This window comes from Loxodonta africana, chromosome 4, assembly GCF_030014295.1.
Source record: "Loxodonta africana isolate mLoxAfr1 chromosome 4, mLoxAfr1.hap2, whole genome shotgun sequence".
Taxonomy (NCBI): Eukaryota; Metazoa; Chordata; class Mammalia; order Proboscidea; family Elephantidae; genus Loxodonta; species Loxodonta africana.
The window spans coordinates 126,156,696-126,177,842 of record NC_087345.1 but is presented as its reverse complement, the minus strand read 5'-3'; the positions used below and the strand labels follow the sequence as shown (position 1 = coordinate 126,177,842).

Below are 21,147 nucleotides of genomic sequence, written 5' to 3'. Positions count from 1 at the left end.
TAATTTTCTCTTTTTTTTCCTTTTTTCTTCATTTCTTGGTTTCTCGTCTCTCTACTCCAATGGCAGCCTCCCTCAGCACTTTTTTTTTTTTTTTTTGGCTCCTGTTTCTCTCTTTCTCTTCTTTCCCGTACGCAATCTAGCTCCACACATCACAACCTCCTCCCTACCTTCTGCCTATCTGCACCGTGCACTGAACATCGCACCCCCAAGCAAGACAGGCACGGCCTACTGGAACCTGCCCTCTACTGATCCCCAGCTTGCCCTGTTGGCCTTTGTACCTGCCACAAACAACCCATCTCAGCCCATTCACTTCAGCTGGACCTGCCCTGCTGCATCATAGCTGAGTGACTGGCTCTGCCCATTGGACAAGGAGGTGAAAAGCATTGTGTACACAGACGAGCAAACAAGAAAGAACACACAATCCACCTGCTCAGACATAACCAAATAAAACAAAAAACCAGGACAAAACAATCTATAATCAATAAAAAAAAGAAAGCAAAGAAAATAACTACTGAATGTCCAGAAGACAGCAGACAATATCAAAACATGTAAAAAGAAGCAGGACAGGATGGTTTCAGTAGGCATCCAAAATAAAACACCAGGTGATTTTCCAGTAGAAGAAATGGCACTGGAACTACCAGATAGGGAATTCAGATCTCTAATATTTAGAGCTATCCAAGAGTTGAAGCAAAAAGCAGATAAAGATGAGGAAAGATAGACAAATTCATGAAAAAGGCAAACAAATTCATGGTAAATACAAACAAAACTATGGAAGAAGTCAAGAAAATAATACAAGAACAAACTGTCAAAGTAAATTCACAACTAGAAATCATACAAAAACAACAGAAATTCAAAAGATAAACAACAAGATTTCAGGAACGGACAGTGTCATAGAAGGGCTGAGGGGCAGCTCTGAAACAATGGGAGGCAGGATCAATAAAATTGAAGACAAATTCCTAGATACCACTTCGTTTGAGGAAAGATCAGAAAAAAGAACAAAGAAAAACAAAACCCCAAGAACAATTTGGGATACAATCAAAAGCAAAAATTTGTGAGTGATTGGAGCTCCAGAACAGAAGGAGAAAACGGAAAACACAGGGAGGATCATTGAAGAATTGCTGACAGAAAACTAATATCACGAAAGATGAAAAGCTGACCATCTAAGAAGCTCAACAAACGCCATATAGGACAGACCCCAAAAGAAGATCACCGAGGCATATCATAATCACACTAGGTAAAACCAAAGACAAAGAATCCTGAGAGCAGCTTGAGGAAAAATGAAAAGTCACGTACAGAGGAGAAACAATAAGACTAAGCTCTGATTACTCGACAGAAAACATGCAGGCAAGAAGGCAGTCATATAAAAGGAGGATGACATATATAAAACCTTGAAAGAAAAAAACTGCCAAGCAAGAATAATATATCCTGCAAAACTCTCAATCAGATATGATGGTGAAATTAAGACATTTCCAGATAAACAGAAATTAAGGGAATATGTAAAAACCAGACCAAAAACTTACAAGAATTATTCAAGGGAGTCCTTCAGTTTTAGAACAAACAACATCAGACAACAGCCTGAATCTAGGACCTAAGATCGCACTGGCCAGATACCAACCTAGGAAGTGAGCCCTCAAGGACTATTCAAAACTAAAAGATTTACAACAGGGAACCAGAGAGGTTAATCTGTAAGTGACGACAACATCAGAACAATAAAAGAAGGAATAAACAATGTAGTTATAGAACTTTCTAAAGGAGAGGGAGGCAAAGTGATTCCAAGTAATAAAAAATAGGTTCAAACCTAGGAAGATAAGGGTAAATTCAAGGTAACCACAAAGAAATTTAACAAACCTATTCATCGAAATAAAGAAGAAAAACATAAAGTCTCAGTAAACACGAAATCTACAAGAACAAAAGAAATGAAAAAATCCACAAACAAAAGGAGTTCAACACAGGAAGAGTAAGAGGAACAAAGAAAACATCAGCACAAAAAAAAAAAAACAAAAAAAAACCTACAAAAAGACAGCAATAAACTCACATCTATCAATAATTACACTGAATGTAAACGGCCTAAATGCACCATAAAGAGACAGACAATGACAGAATGGATTAAAAAACAGGATCCATCCATATGCTATCTACTAGAGACACACCTTAGAAACACATAAATTTATTAAAAATCAAAGGATAGGAAAAAGTATATCAAGCAAACAGCTACCAAAAAAGAGCAGTAATGGCAATACTAATCTCAGGTAAAATAGACTTTAAAACACAGTCCTCCATAAAAGGCAAAGAAGGGCACTATATAATGATTAAAGGGGTGATCCATCATAAAGGTAGTTCTCAGAGGTCAATTTATAGCAATAGATGCACACATCAAAAAAGAAAGGGACACAATCAAAACATTAGCTACACAACTCGAACAAATAGAGAACAGCAAAAGAAGCCCACAGCCACCAGAAGAAAGGAAATAATAAAGATCGGAACAGAAATAAATGAAACAGAGAATAGAAAAACAATAGAAAAAAATCAACAAAACAGAAAGTTGGTTCTTTGAAAAGAAAAAAAAAATTTTTTTTTTAAAGAATTAACAAAATCGACAAACCATTGGCCAAACTGATAAAAGAAAAACAGGAGAGGATGCAAATAACTCAAATAAGAAATGAAATGGGGGACATTACAAAAGACCCAACTGAAATAAAAAGGATCATAAACAGACTACTATGAAAAACTATAACAAATTTGAAAACCTAGAGGAAATGGACGAATTTCTAGAAACACACTACCTACCCAAACTAACACAAAATGATGTTGGAAATCTGACAAACCTGTAACAAAAGAAGAGATTGAAAAAATAATAATAATTAAAAATAACAAAAAAAAGTCCTGGCTTAGATGGCTTCACTGGAGAGTTCTACCAAACATTCAGAGAAGACCTTACACCAGTACTAAACCATTTCAGAACATAGAAAAGGAAGGGATACTTCCGAGTTCATTCTGTGAAGCCGGCATAAGCCCAATACCAAAACCAGGCAAAGACACCACAAAAACAGGAAATTACAGACCAATATCTCTGATGAATATAAATGCAAAAATTCTCAACAAAATTCTCCCCAATAGAATTCAGCATCATGTCAAAAAAATAATATACCACAACCAAGTGGGATTCATACCAGGTATGCAAGGATGGTTCAACATTGGAAAATCAATCAACATAAACCACCACATAAGTAAAAGAAAAGAATCACATGATCATCTCAGTTGACACTTTAGAAAAGGCATTGGACAAAGTCCAGCACCTATTCCTGATTAAAAAAAAAAAAAAAACTCTGAATAAAATAGGTAGAGAAGGGAAATTGTCAACATAATAAAGGGCATCTATATAAAACCAACAGCCAAAATCATTCTTAATGAAGAGAGGCTGAAAACATTCCCCTTGAGAACAGGAACAAGACAAAGATGCCCTTTATCACCACTCCAATTTAACATTGTGCTCGAAGTCCTAGCTAGAGCAATAAGGCAAGAAAAAGAAATAAGGGGCATCCAAATTGGTATTGAAGAAGTAAAACTTCCTATTTGCAGATGATATAATACTATACATAGAAAACCCAAAAGACTCCATGAGAAAACTACTGGAACTAATAGATAGCAGATAGCAGGATACAAGATAAACATACAAAAATCAGTGGAATTTCTATACACCAATAAAGGGAAGAATGAAAAGGAAATAAGGAAAACAATACCATTTATAATAGCCCCTAAAAAAATAAAATAAAACTAACCAGGAATTTAAAAGACCTGTAGAAAGAAAACTACAAAACACTACTGCAAGAAACCAAAAGAGATCTATATAAATGGAAAAAATACCATAATTATGGATAGGTAGACTCAACAGTGTGAAAATGACAATTCTACTCAAACCAATCTACAAATACAATGCAATCCTGATCCAAATACTAACAACATTCTTTAAGGAGATGGAAAAACTAATCATTAACTTTATATGGAAAGGAAAGAGGCCCCAGATAAGTAAAGCACTATTGAAGAGGAACAATAAAGTAGAAAAACTCGCACTACCTGACCTCAGAACCTATTACACAGCTACAGTAGTCAGAACAGCCTGCTACTAGTACAAACGACAGATAACATTGACCAATGGAACAGAATTGAGAATCCAGATGTAAATCCATCCACCTACAGTCACCTGATCTTCAACAAGGGCCCAAAGTCCATCAAATGGGGAGAAGATAGTCTTTTTAACAAATGATTTGGGCAAAACTGGATGTCCATCTGCAATAAAATGAAACAGGACCCATACCTCACACTGTACACAAAAACTAATTCAAAATGGATCAAAGACCTAAATATAAAACCAAAAATTACAAAGATCATAGAAGAAAAAATAGGATCAACCCTAGAGGCCCTAATACATGGCATTAACAGGGTACAAACCATAAGTGACAACACACAAACTCCAGAAGATAAGGTAGATAACTGGGATCTCCTAAAAATTAAACGCTTATGCTCATCAAAAGACTCCACCAAAGAAGTAAAAAGAGAACCTGCACACTGGGAAAAAAATTTTGGCTATGACGAATCCAACAAAAGTCTAATCTCTAAAATCTACAGGAAAATCCAACAGCTCTACAACAAAAAGACAATCCAATTTAAAAATAGGCAATGAACAGACACTTCACCAACGAAGACATTCAAGCGGCTAACAGACACATGAGGAAATGCTCACGATCACTAGCCATTAGAGAAATGCAAGTCAAAACCACAATGAGACACCATCTCACCCCAGCACAAATGAAAAAAACAGAAAATAACAAATGAATGTGGAAATTATAGAACAATATCATTAATACCACAGGCAAGCAAAATTTTGCTGAAGATCATTCAAAAACGGCTGTAGTAGTATATTGATGGGAAACTGCCAGAAATTCAGGCAGGTTTCAGAAGAGGACATGGAACCAGGGATATCATTGCTGATGTCAGATGGATCCTGGCTGAAAGCAGAGAATACCAGAAGGATGTTTACCTCTGTTTTATTGACTATGCAAAGGCATTCGACTGTGTGGATCATAACAAATTACGGATAACGTTGCGAAGAATGGGAATTCCAGGACACTTAATTGTGCTCACGAGGAACATTTACATAGATCAAGAGGCAGCTGTTCGGACAGAACAAGAGGATACTGATTGGCTTAAAGTCAGGAAAGGTGTGCGTCAGGGCTATATTCTTTCACCATACCTATTCAGTCTGTATTCTGATTAAATTATTCGAGAACCTGGACTATATGAAGAAGAACGGGGCATCAGGATTGGAGGAAGGCTCGTTAACAACCTGTATTATGCAGATGACACAATCTTGCTTGCTGAAAGTGAAGAGGACTTGAAGTACTTACTAATGAAGATCAAAGACCACAGCCCTCAGTATGGATTGCACCTCAACATAAAGAAAACAAAAATCCTCACAACTGGACCAATGAGCAACATCATAATAAACAGAGAAAAGATTGAAGTTGTCAAGGATTTCATTTTACTTGGATCCACAATCAACAGCCATGGAAGCAGCAGTCAAGAAATCAAGACTCATGGCGTTGGGTAAATCTGCTGCAAAGGACCTCTTTAAAGTGTTGAAGAGCAAAGATGTCACCTTGAAGACTAAGGTGCGCCTGACCCAAGCCATGGTATTTTCAATCACATCATATGCATGTGAAATCTGGACAATGAATAAGGAAGACCAAAGAAGAATTGACACCTTGGAATTGTGGTGTGGCAAAGAATATTGAATATCCCATGGACTGCCAAAAGAACGAAAAAATTTGTCTTAAAAGAAGTACAGCCAGAATGCTCCTTAGAGGCAAGGATGGCGAGACTGCGCCTTACATACTTTGGACGTGTTGTCAGGAGGGATCAGTCCCTGGAGAAGGACATCATGCTTGGCAGAGTACAGGGTCAGCAGAAAAGAGGAAGACCCTCAGTGAGGTGGATTGACACAGTGGCTGCAACAATGAGCTCAACCATAACAACAGTTGTAAGGATGGTGCAGAACCAGGCAGTGTTTCATTCTGTTGTGCATAGGGTCGCTATGAGTTGGAACCAACTCTACGGCACCTAACAACAACAAATGTTGGAGAGGCTGTGGGGAGATTGGAACGCCTAAGCCCTGCTGGTGGGAATGTAAAATGGTACAACCATTTTGGAAAACAGTATGGTGCTTCCTTAAAATAGAAATACCATATGACCCAGGAACCCACTCCTAGGACTATATCCTAAAGAAACAAGAGCCGTCACATGAATAGACATATGCACACCCATGTGCATTGCAGCATTGACCACAATAGCAAAAAGATGGAAACAACCTAGATGCCCATCAACAGATGAATGGGTAAATAAACTATGGAACATACACACAGTGAAGTACTATACAATGATAAGGAACAATGATGAATCTGTGAAGCATTTCACAACATGAATGCGTCTGGAGGGCATTATGCTGAGTGAAATGAGTGAATCACAAAAATTGTATGAGACCACTACTATAAAAACTCATGAAAAGGTTTCCACACGAAAAGAAACAATCTTTGATGGTTACGAGGGAGGGGAGGGGAGGGATGGGTATTGAAGAACACTAAATAGATAAGTGGTAACTTTGGTGAAGGGTAAGATAAATACACAGTACTGAGGAAGCCAGCACAGCTTGTACAAGGCAAGGTCATGTAAGCTCCATAGAACCATCCAAACTCCCTGAGGAGCTGAATTACTTGGCTGGGGGCTATGGAGACCATGGTCTTGGGGAACGCCTAGCTCAGTTGGCATAACATAGTTTATAAAGAAAATTTTCTACATTCTACTTCGGTGAGTAGTGTCTGGGATCTTAAAAGCTTGTGAGTGGCCATCTAAGGTACTGCACTAGCCTCATCTCTTTGGGAACAAGGGAGAATGAAGAAGACTAAAAACACAAAGGAAAGTTTAGTCCAGAGATCTAATGGACCACAACTATCACCACAACTCCATCAGACTGAGTCCAGTACAACAGGATGGTGCCCGGCTACCACCACCAACTGCTCTGAAAGGGATCACAGTAGAGGGTCCTGGACAGAGCTGGAAAAAAATGTGGAACAAAATTCTAACTCTAAAAAAGACCAGACTTACTAGCCTGACAGAGACTGGAGAAACCCCAAGAGTATGGCCCCCGACACCCTTGTAGCTCAGTAATGAAGTCACTCCTGAGGTTCACCCTCAGCCACAGATTAGACAGGCCCATAAAACAAAACAAGACTAAAGGGGCACACCAGCCCAGAGGCAAGGACTAGAAAGCAGGAGGGGACAGGAAAGCTGATAACAGGGAAGCCAGGGTGGAGGAGGGAAGAGTGTTGACATGTTGTGGGGTAGGTAACCAGTGTCACAAAACAATATGTATACTGACTGTTTAATGAGAAGCTAATTTGTTCTGTAAACCTTCATCTAAAGTACAGTAATTAAAAAAGATTTACAGTAACCTTGTGATGTACTTGACTCTCTTGAAAACTGGTATACTAATCAGAATTTTGCTGGTACTAAAAGCTAAAAATTAAGCTGGAGAAGTGGTTATGGTGTATTAAATGTAATTGTACAGGCGAGGACATAAAATACAGGAAACCTGGATTCATTTACTATGCATTTCTAATTTTAACAAAAGGAATAAAATAGTCCCAATTTAAATATTTTGTTATTATGAAAATTAAACAAAGGGCTATAACAGTTATTGTGCTAAGTTTATTTCAAAAATCAATGAAGCCCATGAAGTACTGTGTGCTCTCTTGGCGGCTTCTCAAAGGCTGCTACTCCTGAATTAATTAAAAACAACAATCTGTGAGGTATTGGATTACAGTGTTGTGTGACTGATGACTCATTCTCCTGTATAAAGATGTCATTATCCATTCGTTTCACTGTAGGATATTAGTTTATGCTATAATACATTGTTTTTTAAAAACTAGCAATAGCAAATACATTTGGTTTTAATGCAGGATGATTTTGAAATATTATTGTATTAGAATTGTGAAATTAATGAGGAGCCCTGGTGGTGCAGTGGTTAAAGCACTCAGTGGCTCGAACTCACCAGCTGTTCCAAGGGAGAAAAATATGGCAGTCTGCTTCCGTTAAGATTTACAACTTTGGAAACCCTATGGGGCAGTTCTCTGTCCTATAGTGTCACTATGAGTTGGAATTGTTTTTTTGTTTTTTTGTTTTTGGTGCTATTGATGAGCTATAACTAAATATAATTTAAAATTTAGCTATAATAACTTTTGGATCAAATAGGTCATCCTGCAATTGCTAGCAAATATGCGGCTCTGCAGAAGAGCTGTCTGAGGTATGTATTGTTATATTGGAATAAAAACATGCATGTTAGAGAAGCTTTAAAAGACCAGTTTTGGAAAAGTTGAAATTAACTTGGGAGCAGTCCTAAAACAGCTAGCTTTTAAGATGATGCTAGAAAGGAGAGAATTTTTCCCCCCAGAGATTTGGTGTAATCAGAGCCACCTTATAAAATACTAAATACAATGGTTAGCCATCATGATATGACAGTGATGTCTGGTAAATGTAGCTGGTTCACATTTAAAGTTTGGTTTTGCTGATCTAACTATTATACTTAGTAATGACTGATCTTTATAGGGTAGTGGGCGTTGTTGGTATACAATAGTGATTTCAAACAAGAAAACAAATCAGAGTTTTTAGATCCAAATGGATATTGACCCTTGTTCCCTGGGAAGGTTTATACTTTTATTCTGCTGATTTGCCTGTTTTTGAGTTTTGCATTTTCTCATTTAGAATTGCCTTTAAATCTTCAGCAGTATTCCTGTCAGTATAGTGAAGGTACAACGTTTTTCTTCTCTGAGGGTGGTTTCCACAGAGGGCTGAACATCATTCAGAGTCACATCAGAGTGAGTTCGTGTTAACGGGGAAGGAAAATTCGGGAGAACGAGGGTGAGAATGGCTGTACAACTTGAAGGATGTAATCAATGTCAGCATGTAGAATATGTCATCTTGGTGTATGTTTTACTGTACATATTCCCAACGACAACAATTAAAAAAAAATCAGATAAACAAAGTGGATAATTACACTAGGAATTAAAGGAATAATGTATGGCTCTAAGGTAACAAGGCATATTGTGTTGTAGCTTGTAAAAACAGGATCAGAAAGCAATTCTCAAAAGCGTTGAACAGTGGCATTGTTAGAATAAATGTATGCCCTTTCTCGGTGACTGCTTTAAAGGATGTTTGTTTGATGTATGAATTCTGGTTCATGTTCTTAAAAATTTATCATCTTTACCTCATTGTTACATCTTGTAACTTGAGGAGGTTCCAAACTAAATAGTCAGTCACCGAAAAATTGGGCCTAGGAAGGTAAACGAATAATAGGAGTGTTGAGAGGATATCTTATGACCACCAGTGGGAGCAAGTAGAAATCTACTGAGACGGTCTAGGGTTGTAATTATGGGCTTCTAAAGATAAGAGACTCATAGCAACCCTATGAGAACAGAGCAGAACTGCCCCATAGAGTTCCCAAGGAGCGCCTGGCAGATTTGAACCGCCAACCCTTTGGTTAGTAGCCGTAGCACTTACCGACTAAGCCACCATAGGGTCGCTATGAGTTGGAATTGACTCGACGGCACTGGGTTTGGTTTTTTGGTTTGATAAAGATGAGAGAAGATTACCTCGAACATTTCAGAGACTTCCTGTGGCTCCTTTGGGCTCAAAAAATTTGAAGAGGGAACTTAAAAATAGCCAAATTGCTCAGGATACATACACGTACACACATATATAATTTTATATACATATTTTCTTTTTTTCTAATTGTAAACATACAAAAATCATAAAAAGTACAGATGAGAAAAAAGCTATGTGCAGTTACACCTATCAGAGAAATCCTCATTAACCTTTTATTAACTTCCTTTCTCCTATGTAATGTTTTATAACGTTGAGATCACACTGAATTACAATTTTGAATGTTGATTTTTTTTTACTTTTTGAAATAACTTACCAATAATTTTTTCAAGTCAATAAAAATTTTTCATGAACAAAATATTTAGCACTGATCTTTTAGTTTTTTATTGTAAGTTCCATATGGTTCATAGAGTTTATTGTCAAATAATTTAAAGTTTATTATTGAGGAAAGAGTAAAAACTTACGTTATTTCTTCTCTCACAGCCATGGTATCTGAAAAAAAAGTATGAGGCATAGACCCACAGGCATCTGACAGAATTACGTTTTATTAGTTCTGTAAGAAAAAACCCACTGCTGTCGAGCCGATTTCAACTCATGGTGACCCCATGTGTTTACCCCATGTGTTAACAGAGTAGGACTGCTCATAGGGTTTTCTTGGCTGTACTCTTTACAGAAGCAGATCTCTAGGCCTTTTTTCTGAAGTTCCTCTGGGTGGATTTGAACCACCAACCTTTTAAGTTAGTAGTCAAGTACAAACCACTTGTGCCACCCAGAGACCTCATAGTTCCATGGGTCTTATTTATTTATAATTTGTATATGTTCTCTTTGCTAATATGCAGCTCTAGTTGCTTTCCTGGGCACAGAACTAAGAGAAAGATTATTTCTTCTCTCTCTTGCTGAAGGTGGTTGGAGGCAAAGTAAAGAAGCCCGGTAAACGTGGTCGGAAGCCAGCCAAAATTGACCTGAAGGCAAAGCTTGAGAGGAGCCGGCAGAGTGCAAGAGAATGCCGGGCCAGAAAAAAGCTGAGATATCAGTATTTGGAAGAGTTGGTATCCAGTCGAGAAAGAGCCATATGTGCTCTCCGAGAGGAACTAGAAATGGTAAGAAAGTCTGTCAATAAATGCATGAAATAACCTCAACTTAGCAATGAAAGAAATATTCTTCAAAACATTGAAGATACCAGTTTTCACCTATTCAGTTGGCAAACCTTGGAAAGGTTATTAATCTGTTAGTGAGGTTGTACACAAATAAGCATTTTCATACACTGCTTGTGGGAGCTGAATGTACATGACTGTTTCATTGAGGAATTGTTTATGGTATAAAAGAATGGAAAAATAACCCAAATGTACAACAAGTGATTGGTTAAATAAATTATACTATATTCATCTACTGGACTACTTCACAGCCAACAAAAAGCACAATGCACATATTTTTCTTACTGATGTAGAAGGATGTTCAGAATATATTGCTGCCCTGAAAAAACAATATAACAAATATGTAAAATATGCATAGTATGGTACTATATGTGTTTAAACATTTATTTAACATGTTTTATTCATTCAGATTTTGTGTAGTGCCTGTGGAAGTATTGAAGAGAGTAGGTAAAAGAGAACTAAAACCCCATTACTGTGAACTTAGAGGGGAGGTGATAGGTAGGAGAAGAGAAAGATGGTACTACCACGATGGTAGCAAAACTGGGGTAGGCTGCCTCGAGTTTTTAGAAGGTAAGAAATAAGGTTGGGACATGAGGAGAATCCAGATATACACTATTCAGTAGATTGTTTAATATATTGAATTTGATTTGTGCTATAAATTATTTCTTGCCTTCTGTGAAGTGATGAATCATCTCCCTATTGCCATTAAGTTGATTCTGATTCACAGCAATCCTACAGGGCAGAGCAGAACTGCCCCATAGTGGCAGTAATACAGAGGAGCCCTGGTGGCATAGTGGTTAAGAGCTACAGCTGCTAACCAAAAGGTTGGTAGTTCAAATCCACCAGCAGCTCCTTGGAAACCCTGTGGGGCATTTTACTGTGTTCTGTATGGTCGCTATGAGTAGGAATCAACTCGATGGCAACAGGGTTTTTTTTTTTTTATCTTTATAGAAGGAGCTTTGGTGGCACAGTGGTTAAGTGCTCATCTGCTAACCGAAAGGTTGGTGGTTTGAACCCACCAGCCACTCCGTGGGAGAAAGATACGGCAGTCTGCTTCTGTAAAGATTACAGCCTCGGAAACCCTGTGGGGCATTTCTACTCTGCCCTACAGGGTTGCTATAAGTCAGAATCGACAACAACGGGTTTGGTTTTTTTTTTTTTTGGTTTAATTTTTATGGAAGCTGCTGCCACATCTTCCTCCCACAATGAATCACCTTACAAGAGCAGTTTGGACTTTATCCTTGGTTCCTGAGAGAGAATCTTTGGAATTTCCTGAGGTACTTTTTGTTATCTAGGCCTAAAGGCTATGCTTGAGGATTTGTGGTAATGAGGGCGGGGAGCAGCTGGCCAAACCAGAAGGACCACCTCATGGCCTGTTATCAGCTGACCTCAGAGAGAGAGAAAGGAACATGATTCTATCATGCATATACAATAAGGCCCCAATCATACTAAGCAGTGAAGCCAGTAGCTGTAGACTAAGGTCCAGAAGTGAGAAACTATGGCAGATTCTGAGAAATGTGATTAGATCTTAAAATGAGGTGGTGGTAGTGATAAGAGTTTGATAAGGGTTGGGTGGGCATGGACAACAACAGGCATAGACAGGCCTTCTGAGCAATGATGAGGAATAAGAACTTCATCTAAAGGCTTTTAAAGGGAAGAATGATATGGTTAGATTTGTCTAAGAATAACCGCTGTGATTGCAGTGTGGATAGTGGATAAGGGTGTGTAGATGAGACTGCTTAGAGGCAGAGAGAGCCTTTAGGAGGCTATGGTAGTTGGCCTGAACCAAGTTAGTATCAGTGCAGATGCAGCAAAGCAGATAAATACAAGAGTTCTTACAAGGGTAGAAGCCACAGAAGTTGGGGTGAGGTAGGAGTAACTTAAGTGTGACAGTTAATGTCTCACTAGATGAATGATGGTCCTATATATTGAGATAGGGAATGTAGATGATGCAGAGTAGGCTTACTAGGAAAAGATATATAAGTTCAGATTTTTAGACATGTTTAATTTGAAATGTTGGCAGAAGATCCAAGAAGAAAGATTCAGTGGTAACTGGATAAATGGATCTACAGCAGGAGTCAGCAAATATTTTTGTAAAGGGATTGTTATTAGGTGACATCTAGTTGGTTCCCACTCATAGCAACCCTGTGTACAACAGAACGAAACACTGCCTGGTCCTGCACCATCCTCACAGTTGTTGCTATGTTGATCCCATTGTCGCAGCCACTGTGTCAGTCCATCTCGTTGAGAGTCTTCCTCTTTTCTGTTTACCCTCTACTTTACTAAGCATGTTGTCCTTCTCCAAGGACTGATCTCTCCTGATAACATGTCCAAAGTATGTGAGACAAAGTCTAGCCATTCTCCCTTCTAAAGGGTATTCCAGCTGTACTTCTTCTAAGACAGATTTGTTCTTCTTCTGGTAGTCCGTGGTATATTCAATATTCTTCACCAACACCGTAATTCAAATGCATCGACTTGTTTTTGTCTTCCTTATTGATTGTCCAGCTTTCACATGCATGTGAGGCAGTTGAATATACCGTGGCTTGGGTCAGGCACACCGTAGTCCTCAAAGTGACATCTTTGCTTTTTAAGAGTTTAAAGAGGTCTTTTGCAGCAGATTTGCCAGTGCAGGACATCATTTTATTTCTTGCCTGATGCTTCCATGGGCGTTGATTGTGGATCTAAGTAAAATGAAATCCTTGAGAACTTCAGTACTTGCTCCATTTATCGTGATGTTGCTTACTGTTCCAATTGTGAGGATTTTTTTCTTTATGTTGAGGCGTGACCCATACTGAAGGCTGTAGTCTTTGATCTTCAGCACTAAGTGCTTTATTTGCATATCACAGGTTGTTCATGAGTCTTGCCCCAATTCTGATGCCATGTTCTTCTTCATATAGTCCAGCAGCTTCTCATATTATTTGCTCAGCATACGGATCGAATAAATATGGTGAAAGAATACAGCCCTGACGCACACCTTTCTTGATTTTAAACCATGCAGTATCCCCTTGCCGTTCAAACGACTGCCTCTTGGTCTATGTACAGGTTCCGCATGAGCACAATTAAGTGTTCTGGAATTCCCATTCTTTGCAATGTTATCCATAATTTGTTATGATCCACATAGTAGAATGCAAACACACAGTCAAATGCCTTTGTGTAGTTGATAAAACACAGGTAAACATCTTTCTGGTATTCTCTGCTTTCAGCCAAGATCCCTCTGACATCAACAGTGATACCCCTCGTTCCACATCCTCTTCTGAATCCGGCTTGAATTTCTGGAGTTCCCTGTTGATGTCCTGTTGCAACAGTTTTTGAATGATCTTCAGCAAAATTTTAGTCTCGAGGTTCCACGAGTTCTGAATCCATGGCTTTACACATTGTAAAGCTCCCACTGGTGGATTTAGAAATCTGGAAGAGCATGGTAGCAGTTAAGGAAATGCCTGTTGCTCTGACTGGATGGGCAGCAGTGACCCCAATCACAGACTGCGTCCCAACTCTTGGACAGTCATTAAGGCTTTAGGCAAAATTGCAGGATTTGTTTCATCTTTGGTCCTTTACTACACCTTGATCCCTTGTCTAAATTCCCTGTATTGTCTTCTGGCTTTTCAAATTGCCACTCCTCACTCTATCTAAAATTGCATTGTTTGTTTTTTTTAAATGTATTCTTAGCTAAGAGAGTGTTTGGGTAAAGTGATTGTCAGTAAAGTGTGGATAACTGATAGTGAGCCATTTGTGAGTATTTCCATTTTAAAATGATTTATTAGTCATAATAAATCTCTAATGCCATACTGTAGGGAGATATTCTTTTAACCAGAATGGGCTTCTTAATCTTAACAACACTTCAGTGCATCACAAAAAGAAGATTTAACAACAGTTTTGCACCCCCTTCTGAAAGGTGGCAGATCTCATACATGTCCTAGCTTATAAATAAGAAATATAGCAGAGAATAATTGCTGGCAGCCAGCTTATCTCTAGTCATAGGAGTACTTATGGCTAGGATTTCTAACAGTGGTTCATGAACTCTGATTGGTAAAATTTTACTCAAATTTATTTTACACATTTCAGTATAAGCAGTGGTGCATGGCAATGGACCAAGGAAAAATCCCTTCTGAAATAAAGGCCCTACTCACTGGAGAAGAGCAGAGCAAATCTCAGCAGAACTCAAGCAGGCACATGAAGGCTGGGAAGACAGAAGCTAATAACAATTCCTGTGAGTACAGTGCATGGGAGAGTTTGTATTTAGGGGACTGTCTCAAGGTGGAGCCTTGATGGCACAGTGGTTCAGTGATAGGGCATCTAACCAAAATGTTGGCATTCAGGTCCACCAGCTGCTCGTTGGAAACCCTTTGGGGCAGTTCTACGCTGTCCTCTAGGGTAGCTGTGGGTCAGAATCTACTCGGCAGCAATGGTTTTGCTTTGGTTTTTGGTCTCAGGGCAGGGCTTCTGTTGATGGTTTTCCTTAGTATGTCTTTAAATAAAACATTGATATCCTTTGTTATACACTAATAAGCAAGTAAAATGGTATTAGAGTCTAAGTACTGAAACGTGTTTGACATGGGGCCTATAAAGAGCAAGTGATAAACTGTATGGAAGATTTTTTATTAAGTAAACTTAGTCCATAAATGTGAATGCATTGTTCTAGTTATTGTTAATATTAATACCTTTTATTTGTATTTTGATTTATAGTTTACAAAGTACTTTCACTTATATTGATTTTAATTATTTCCTCCAACAATTGTGTTGAGTTCTACCTCTTATTTTATAGATCAATAAATAGAAGAGGGTCTGGGTGAGGTGCCCAGGGTCACACAGCTCTAATGATAAAGCCTGTCCTCACCCAGCCCAGGCTCTCTGTAGTACAGTAGTTCATCACTGTAAGGAGTTTGTAAAATTTAAGTGAAATCCACATAACATAAAATTAACCATTTTGAAGTGAACAGTTCCATGATATTTAGTACATTTACAGTATTGTACAACAACCACCTCTATCTAGTTCCAAAACATTTTTGTCATCTAAAAAGACTACTCTGTACCCGTTAAGCAGTTGCTGTCCATTTCCCACTGCTCCCATCCTCTGTAACCACCCATCTGCTTTCTGTCTCTCTGGATTTACCTATTCTGGATATTACATATAAATGGAATCATATAATATGTGTCTGGCTTCTTTCACTTAGCATGTTTTCAGAGTTCATCCATGTTGTAGTGTGCATCAGTATTTCATTCCTTTTTTTTTTTTTGGTAGTGTATACCACAATTTGTGTATCCATTCATTCCACCTCTTGGCTATTGTAAATAGTGCTGTTACGAACATGAGTACAGAAGTATTTGAGTACCTGTTTGCAGTTGACTATATGTATACCTAAGAGTAGAATTGCTGGTCCATATCGTAATTCTATGTTTAACTTTTTGAATTGTTTTCCACAGTGGTTGAATCATTTTACATTCCCATCAACAATATACAAGGGTTCCAATTTTTCCACATTCTCACCAACATTGTTATTTTCCATTTTTTTATATTAGAGCCATTCTAGTGAGTGTGAAGTAGCATCTCTGTGTGGTTTTGATTTGACTCATGATGTTGAGCATCTTCTCATGTTCTTCTTGGGCATTCGTCTGTCTTCTTTGGACACATGTCTGCTCAAGTCATTTGCCAATTTTTTAATTGGATTGTTTGGCTGCTTCTTGTAGAGATGTAAAAGCTGTTTATATTCTGGATACTAGACCCTTATCAGATACATGATTTGCAAATAATTTCTCCTATTCTATAGATTGTCTTTTACTTTCTTGATAATGTCCTTTGATACACAAAAGTTTTAATCGTAACAAAGTCCAGTTTATTTTTTTCTCTTTTGTTGCTTGTGCTTTTGGTGTCATATCTAAGAATTCATTGCCGAATCCAAGGTCATATAGATTTATCCCTGTGTTTTCTTCTAAGAGTTTTATGGTTTTGTATTTAAGTCATTGATCCAGTTTGAGTTAAATTTATGTATGGTATGAGGTAGGGGTCAACTTCATTCTCTTGCATGTGGATATGTAGTTCTCCCAGCACCATTTGTTGAATAAACTCTTAAGGATTTTGGAATGAAGATGTCTTGTGTGTATTTCTTCATTATTGTGATTGCACTTGAACTAGTTATAAGGAAATGTTATAAACTTTTCATCTTTCTTAAAAAATTGATAAAATTGAAGGAATTGGCTTTTTGATAACTTTTATTAGATTGGTAACATTTGCCATAATATAAATTGAATTAAAGAAAAAAGCCAAATCAGCTTATTTTTCTTTCCACCCGTATTTTTTAAAAAAGTCTTCCTCCAGAGTAGCAGGGATGGGGGTTTGGGAACCATGGTTTCAGGGGACATATAAATCAATTGGCATAACAAAACGTATTAAGAAAACATTCTGCATCCCACTTTGGTGAGAGGTGTCTGGGGTCTTAAACACTAGCAAGTGGCCATCTAAGATGCATCAATTGGTCTTAACCCACCTGGATCAAATGAGAATGAAGAACACCAAAGACATTTGGTAAAGGTGAGTCCAGGAGACAGAAAGGACCACATAAACCAGAGACTACATCAGCCTGAGACCGGAAGAACTAGATGGTGCCCAGCTACCACTGATCAATGCCCTGACAGGGAACACAACAGAGAATCCCTGATGGAGCAGGAGAACAGTGGGTTGCAGATGTCAAATTCTTATAAAAAGACCAGGCTTAATGGTCTGACTGAGACTAGAGGGACCCTGGAGGTCATGGTTCCCAGACCCTTTGTTAGCCCAAGATTGGAACCACTCCCAAAGCCAACTCTCCAGACAGGGTTTGGACTGGACTATAAGATAGATAATGATACTGGTGAGGAATGAGCTTCTTGGCTCAAGTAGACACATGAGATTATGTGGGCAGCTCCTGTCTGGAGGCAAGATGAGAAGGCAGAGGGGGACAGGAGCTGTTGAATGGACATGGGGAATACAGGGTGGAGAGGAAGAATGTGCTATCTGATTAGGGGGAGAGCAGCTAGGAGTACATAGCAAGGTGTACGTAACTTTTTATATGAAAGACTGCCTTGATTTGTAACCTTAAAGCACAATAAATGAATTAATTAGAAAAAAAAATGAATTGACAGGCTCAGCATAACAGAATCTGAAAACAGTATTTCACTATCATTTTTCTTTAGTACACATGAATTACTTAAATATCAAAATAAAGCCAACTATACACCTGAGGGGAGGAAAAAAAATAGCCTTCGTGTAGATACTAAACTGAAAAAACATCATGCATTTTAAAACAGGGTAACCAAACTTCACTGACAAGGGTAACTTTGATCTATTTTTCAGGGTGAAGATCATATGACATGATGAATCAGTGATTGAAACCAATATTCTGATTCCCATTGGAGGATGAATGGGCAAGATTGTACTTCGTGGCTCTGTTTACTACCTACTGCTCAGTAGTCATCTCTGTAAATCTGCAAAATTTATCTACCAAAATGGGTGATCATAGATCTCAAAGGGTCTTGCTTTAACCTTCAATACGTAGAAAATTTACAAACATTCAGACCTGTTCTCGTTAGTGTTGCCACCATGGCATTTAACATGTTGTGATGCTTGAAAACACAAGAGTAGAGAAAAATGGGTTGAAGATTGTATTTTTGCACCTTAACTCCACATTGCTTTATTGGTTATTTATATTCTTTCCATGTAATTCATGTAATTGTATGTATGTGTGTATCTGGTTGGTGTCACCTCCTTTCATGTTTCTGATTGCCCTATAAAGAGAAACCAAATGGGCTGATTACTGACTGCAAGTTCTCAGCCTTTATGGACCTAATCTTATTTCTTTATATTTACTTGAGTAATGTATACTTCCTGCATGAACCATGATTTCTCCTGTGAGCCATTCCAGCATAAGCTGTGAATATGTATTAACAAATATATACATTTCTATTTTTATAATCCATAATGGTATGCCTGTATTATATAATGTACATGCTAGCAAAATCCATTAAGAGAGCTCTCAAGACAGTTTTTTTTTTTTTAAATCTTTGTTGCTGTCTTCTCAAACTATATTCTTAAAAGTTTGCTAGGGCCTAATCCATACTTGGAGAATAGTCAAATTTTATTTGTAAGCAAGAAGTAACCTTTCAGGCATTTTAGCAGCATACATCATCTTGACAACTCAAAATATGTAAGTACAGGCAATCCCCAGGTTACTAATGTCCAACTTAGGGACAACTCGTACTTAAGAACAGACTGCCGTAAAGCCTATTATATTAGAAATTTGAGTTAAATACATACAATGATTCATAATAACAAATGCACACACTACATTGGGACACTCATGAAAACATTGCTAGGCTTGGAAGTGTTTCTTATGTGTTTTATATACATAGAAAGGTAAAACGTATCCTATATGCTAAGACAAACATTTGACTAACTTACGCTAGTTAAGAACCTTATGTACCTGTTCCAACTTACCTACAAATTCAACTTAAAGACAGATTTAGGAATGGATCTTATTTGTAACCCGGGGACTGCCTGTATGTATGTTTTTATGTTGTATGTATATGTATGTATGTGGGGAAGGCAGGAGTGAATGTTCACACACGTTTTTTGTGTGTGTATTCAACTAACTCAGAGAATTTTTCTGGATAGGATGAAACTAGCTGCCGAGATCGAGTTTCTGCATCAAGAGATCTGGAACAAAATGAGGGACAAATTGCTGGTAGATCTAATGACTGTAGCTGTAACCAGAACACTTAGTTTCTTTGCTGACGTGAGTGTCCATATGAATGTGTTCTGAGCCAGAAGGAAACACACTGTGGGTGTGCATCTGATTCAGTCCTTGCCGTGCCTCTACTGTGGAGTTTAGCGAGGGTGCTCGAGTTGGGCACAGCACTGCAGCTAGTGGGCCTGGCAGGAGGTGCAGTGGAACAGAGGAGTCCTTTCCAGTTCCCATCACAGATATATTTGCTTTCTTCCTGACTAGCAAATGGAGTGATGCTTGAGGAATCAAGCTTATCATAGGACACACAAATAAACCTAGAAATCTTTTGATTTCCCCAATAAGACACTATCACTCTCTCTTTTCCATAGTTAAATCAGAAGTTGTGTTTTCTATCGCTGCTAAACTATAATTGTTCTTCACTCTAATGAAGCAAATATTTGGCTTCCAAACGAACAATGTTTTGTTATGAACTGGCAGTTTATAAGGAGGCATCACAGTCTAGATTGTGGGGTGGAACATGAGATGGACCATATAAAGATTACAAGGTACATTTCCCCTTCTCTCAGGTCATGAATTTGAATAAAGTTCCTAAAGACCTCTTGTGCTTAGGTTTCAAACTCAGATCTCCAGTCTAGTCGTGTGTGACTACTGATATACCACTAGCCCAGCTTGTTGGGTCTCTCTCTGTTTTGGAGGACTGGGGGGTTTAAGAGTATTTAATGTCTTTTCAGAATCATAAATACAGACAGATAAAGGATTGTTGATATTCAGGCCTTCAGAATTTAAGTGTTTTAAGTATACTGTTCAGATTTTAATGGGTATGTTTTTGCCACCTGGTCTACTCAATTGTATTATTTTGCAAAACATCCCAAGACTTTCTTTATTGTTGCTTTGTTCAGTACCTTTTGAATTCCCCAGAAGTTTTTTTTTCAAAGCAAACATTCCAAAATGAATGTGGCTCTTCAATGGAATGTCTTCCATTGTGCTTGAAGTATTTCTTCCCTGGTTATAATTCTGAATTACAGGGTCAGGGTCATTTGAGCTTTTATTTATTTATTTTTTTTTCCAGTATCTTTACAAGAGCAGTGACACTGTCCTCAGGTAGAGGACATATAATTTTAGGTCAAAGTAAATTACAATTTGGCTTTATTCCTAAACCTACCTATTTAGTATTTGGTAGTAGATCAAACCAAGAGAAAGCTCCTTGGTCTTAAAAAGGAATGATTTGATTGCTTTGGGTATTGTGCTGACTGCACGCTTTGGCCACTTTGAAGCACGTTAGTAAACGTCACTGATTAAAACAGCTGAAGCATTTCCTTCCCCATTTCAGGTGAGGAGCAGTGTTATGAAACCCTGGCATCTCTCACTCACCTGTAATGGCAACAAAGGGCTGAGAGAGAACAGAAGAGGGTGAGAGAATCAGTGAGCTCAGGCTTTCTAGGATAGTGCTGTTCTTGTTCTCTGAGTAAGCAGAGTAATTTTTTTTTTTTCCTAAAGAAAGAGATATAAGGGAGGAAACATATTTCTGTATTTAAGCCAGTCCTATTCTGTCATTCATTTAGCAC

At 38.1% G+C, this 21,147-nt stretch overlaps 1 protein-coding gene across 2 annotated transcripts in view; it reads left to right on the top strand.

The window, feature by feature from the left end:
• CREBL2 (cAMP responsive element binding protein like 2) overlaps positions 1-19,750 on the top strand; it is a 38,939-nt gene extending 19,189 nt beyond the window's left edge. Inside the window, exons 2-5 of one of the 2 annotated variants that reach the window (XM_064284557.1) lie at positions 10,614-10,811; positions 12,047-12,142; positions 14,928-15,072; positions 18,193-19,750. In XM_064284557.1, the coding sequence (XP_064140627.1) occupies positions 10,614-10,811; positions 12,047-12,142; positions 14,928-15,072; positions 18,193-18,197 (444 nt within the window). In that variant the 3' untranslated portion in view covers positions 18,198-19,750. The remainder of the gene's footprint in view (positions 1-10,613; positions 10,812-12,046; positions 12,143-14,927; positions 15,073-18,192) is intronic. The other variant, XM_010595009.3, reaches the window with a different exon arrangement.
• Positions 19,751-21,147: the final 1,397 nt, after the last annotated feature.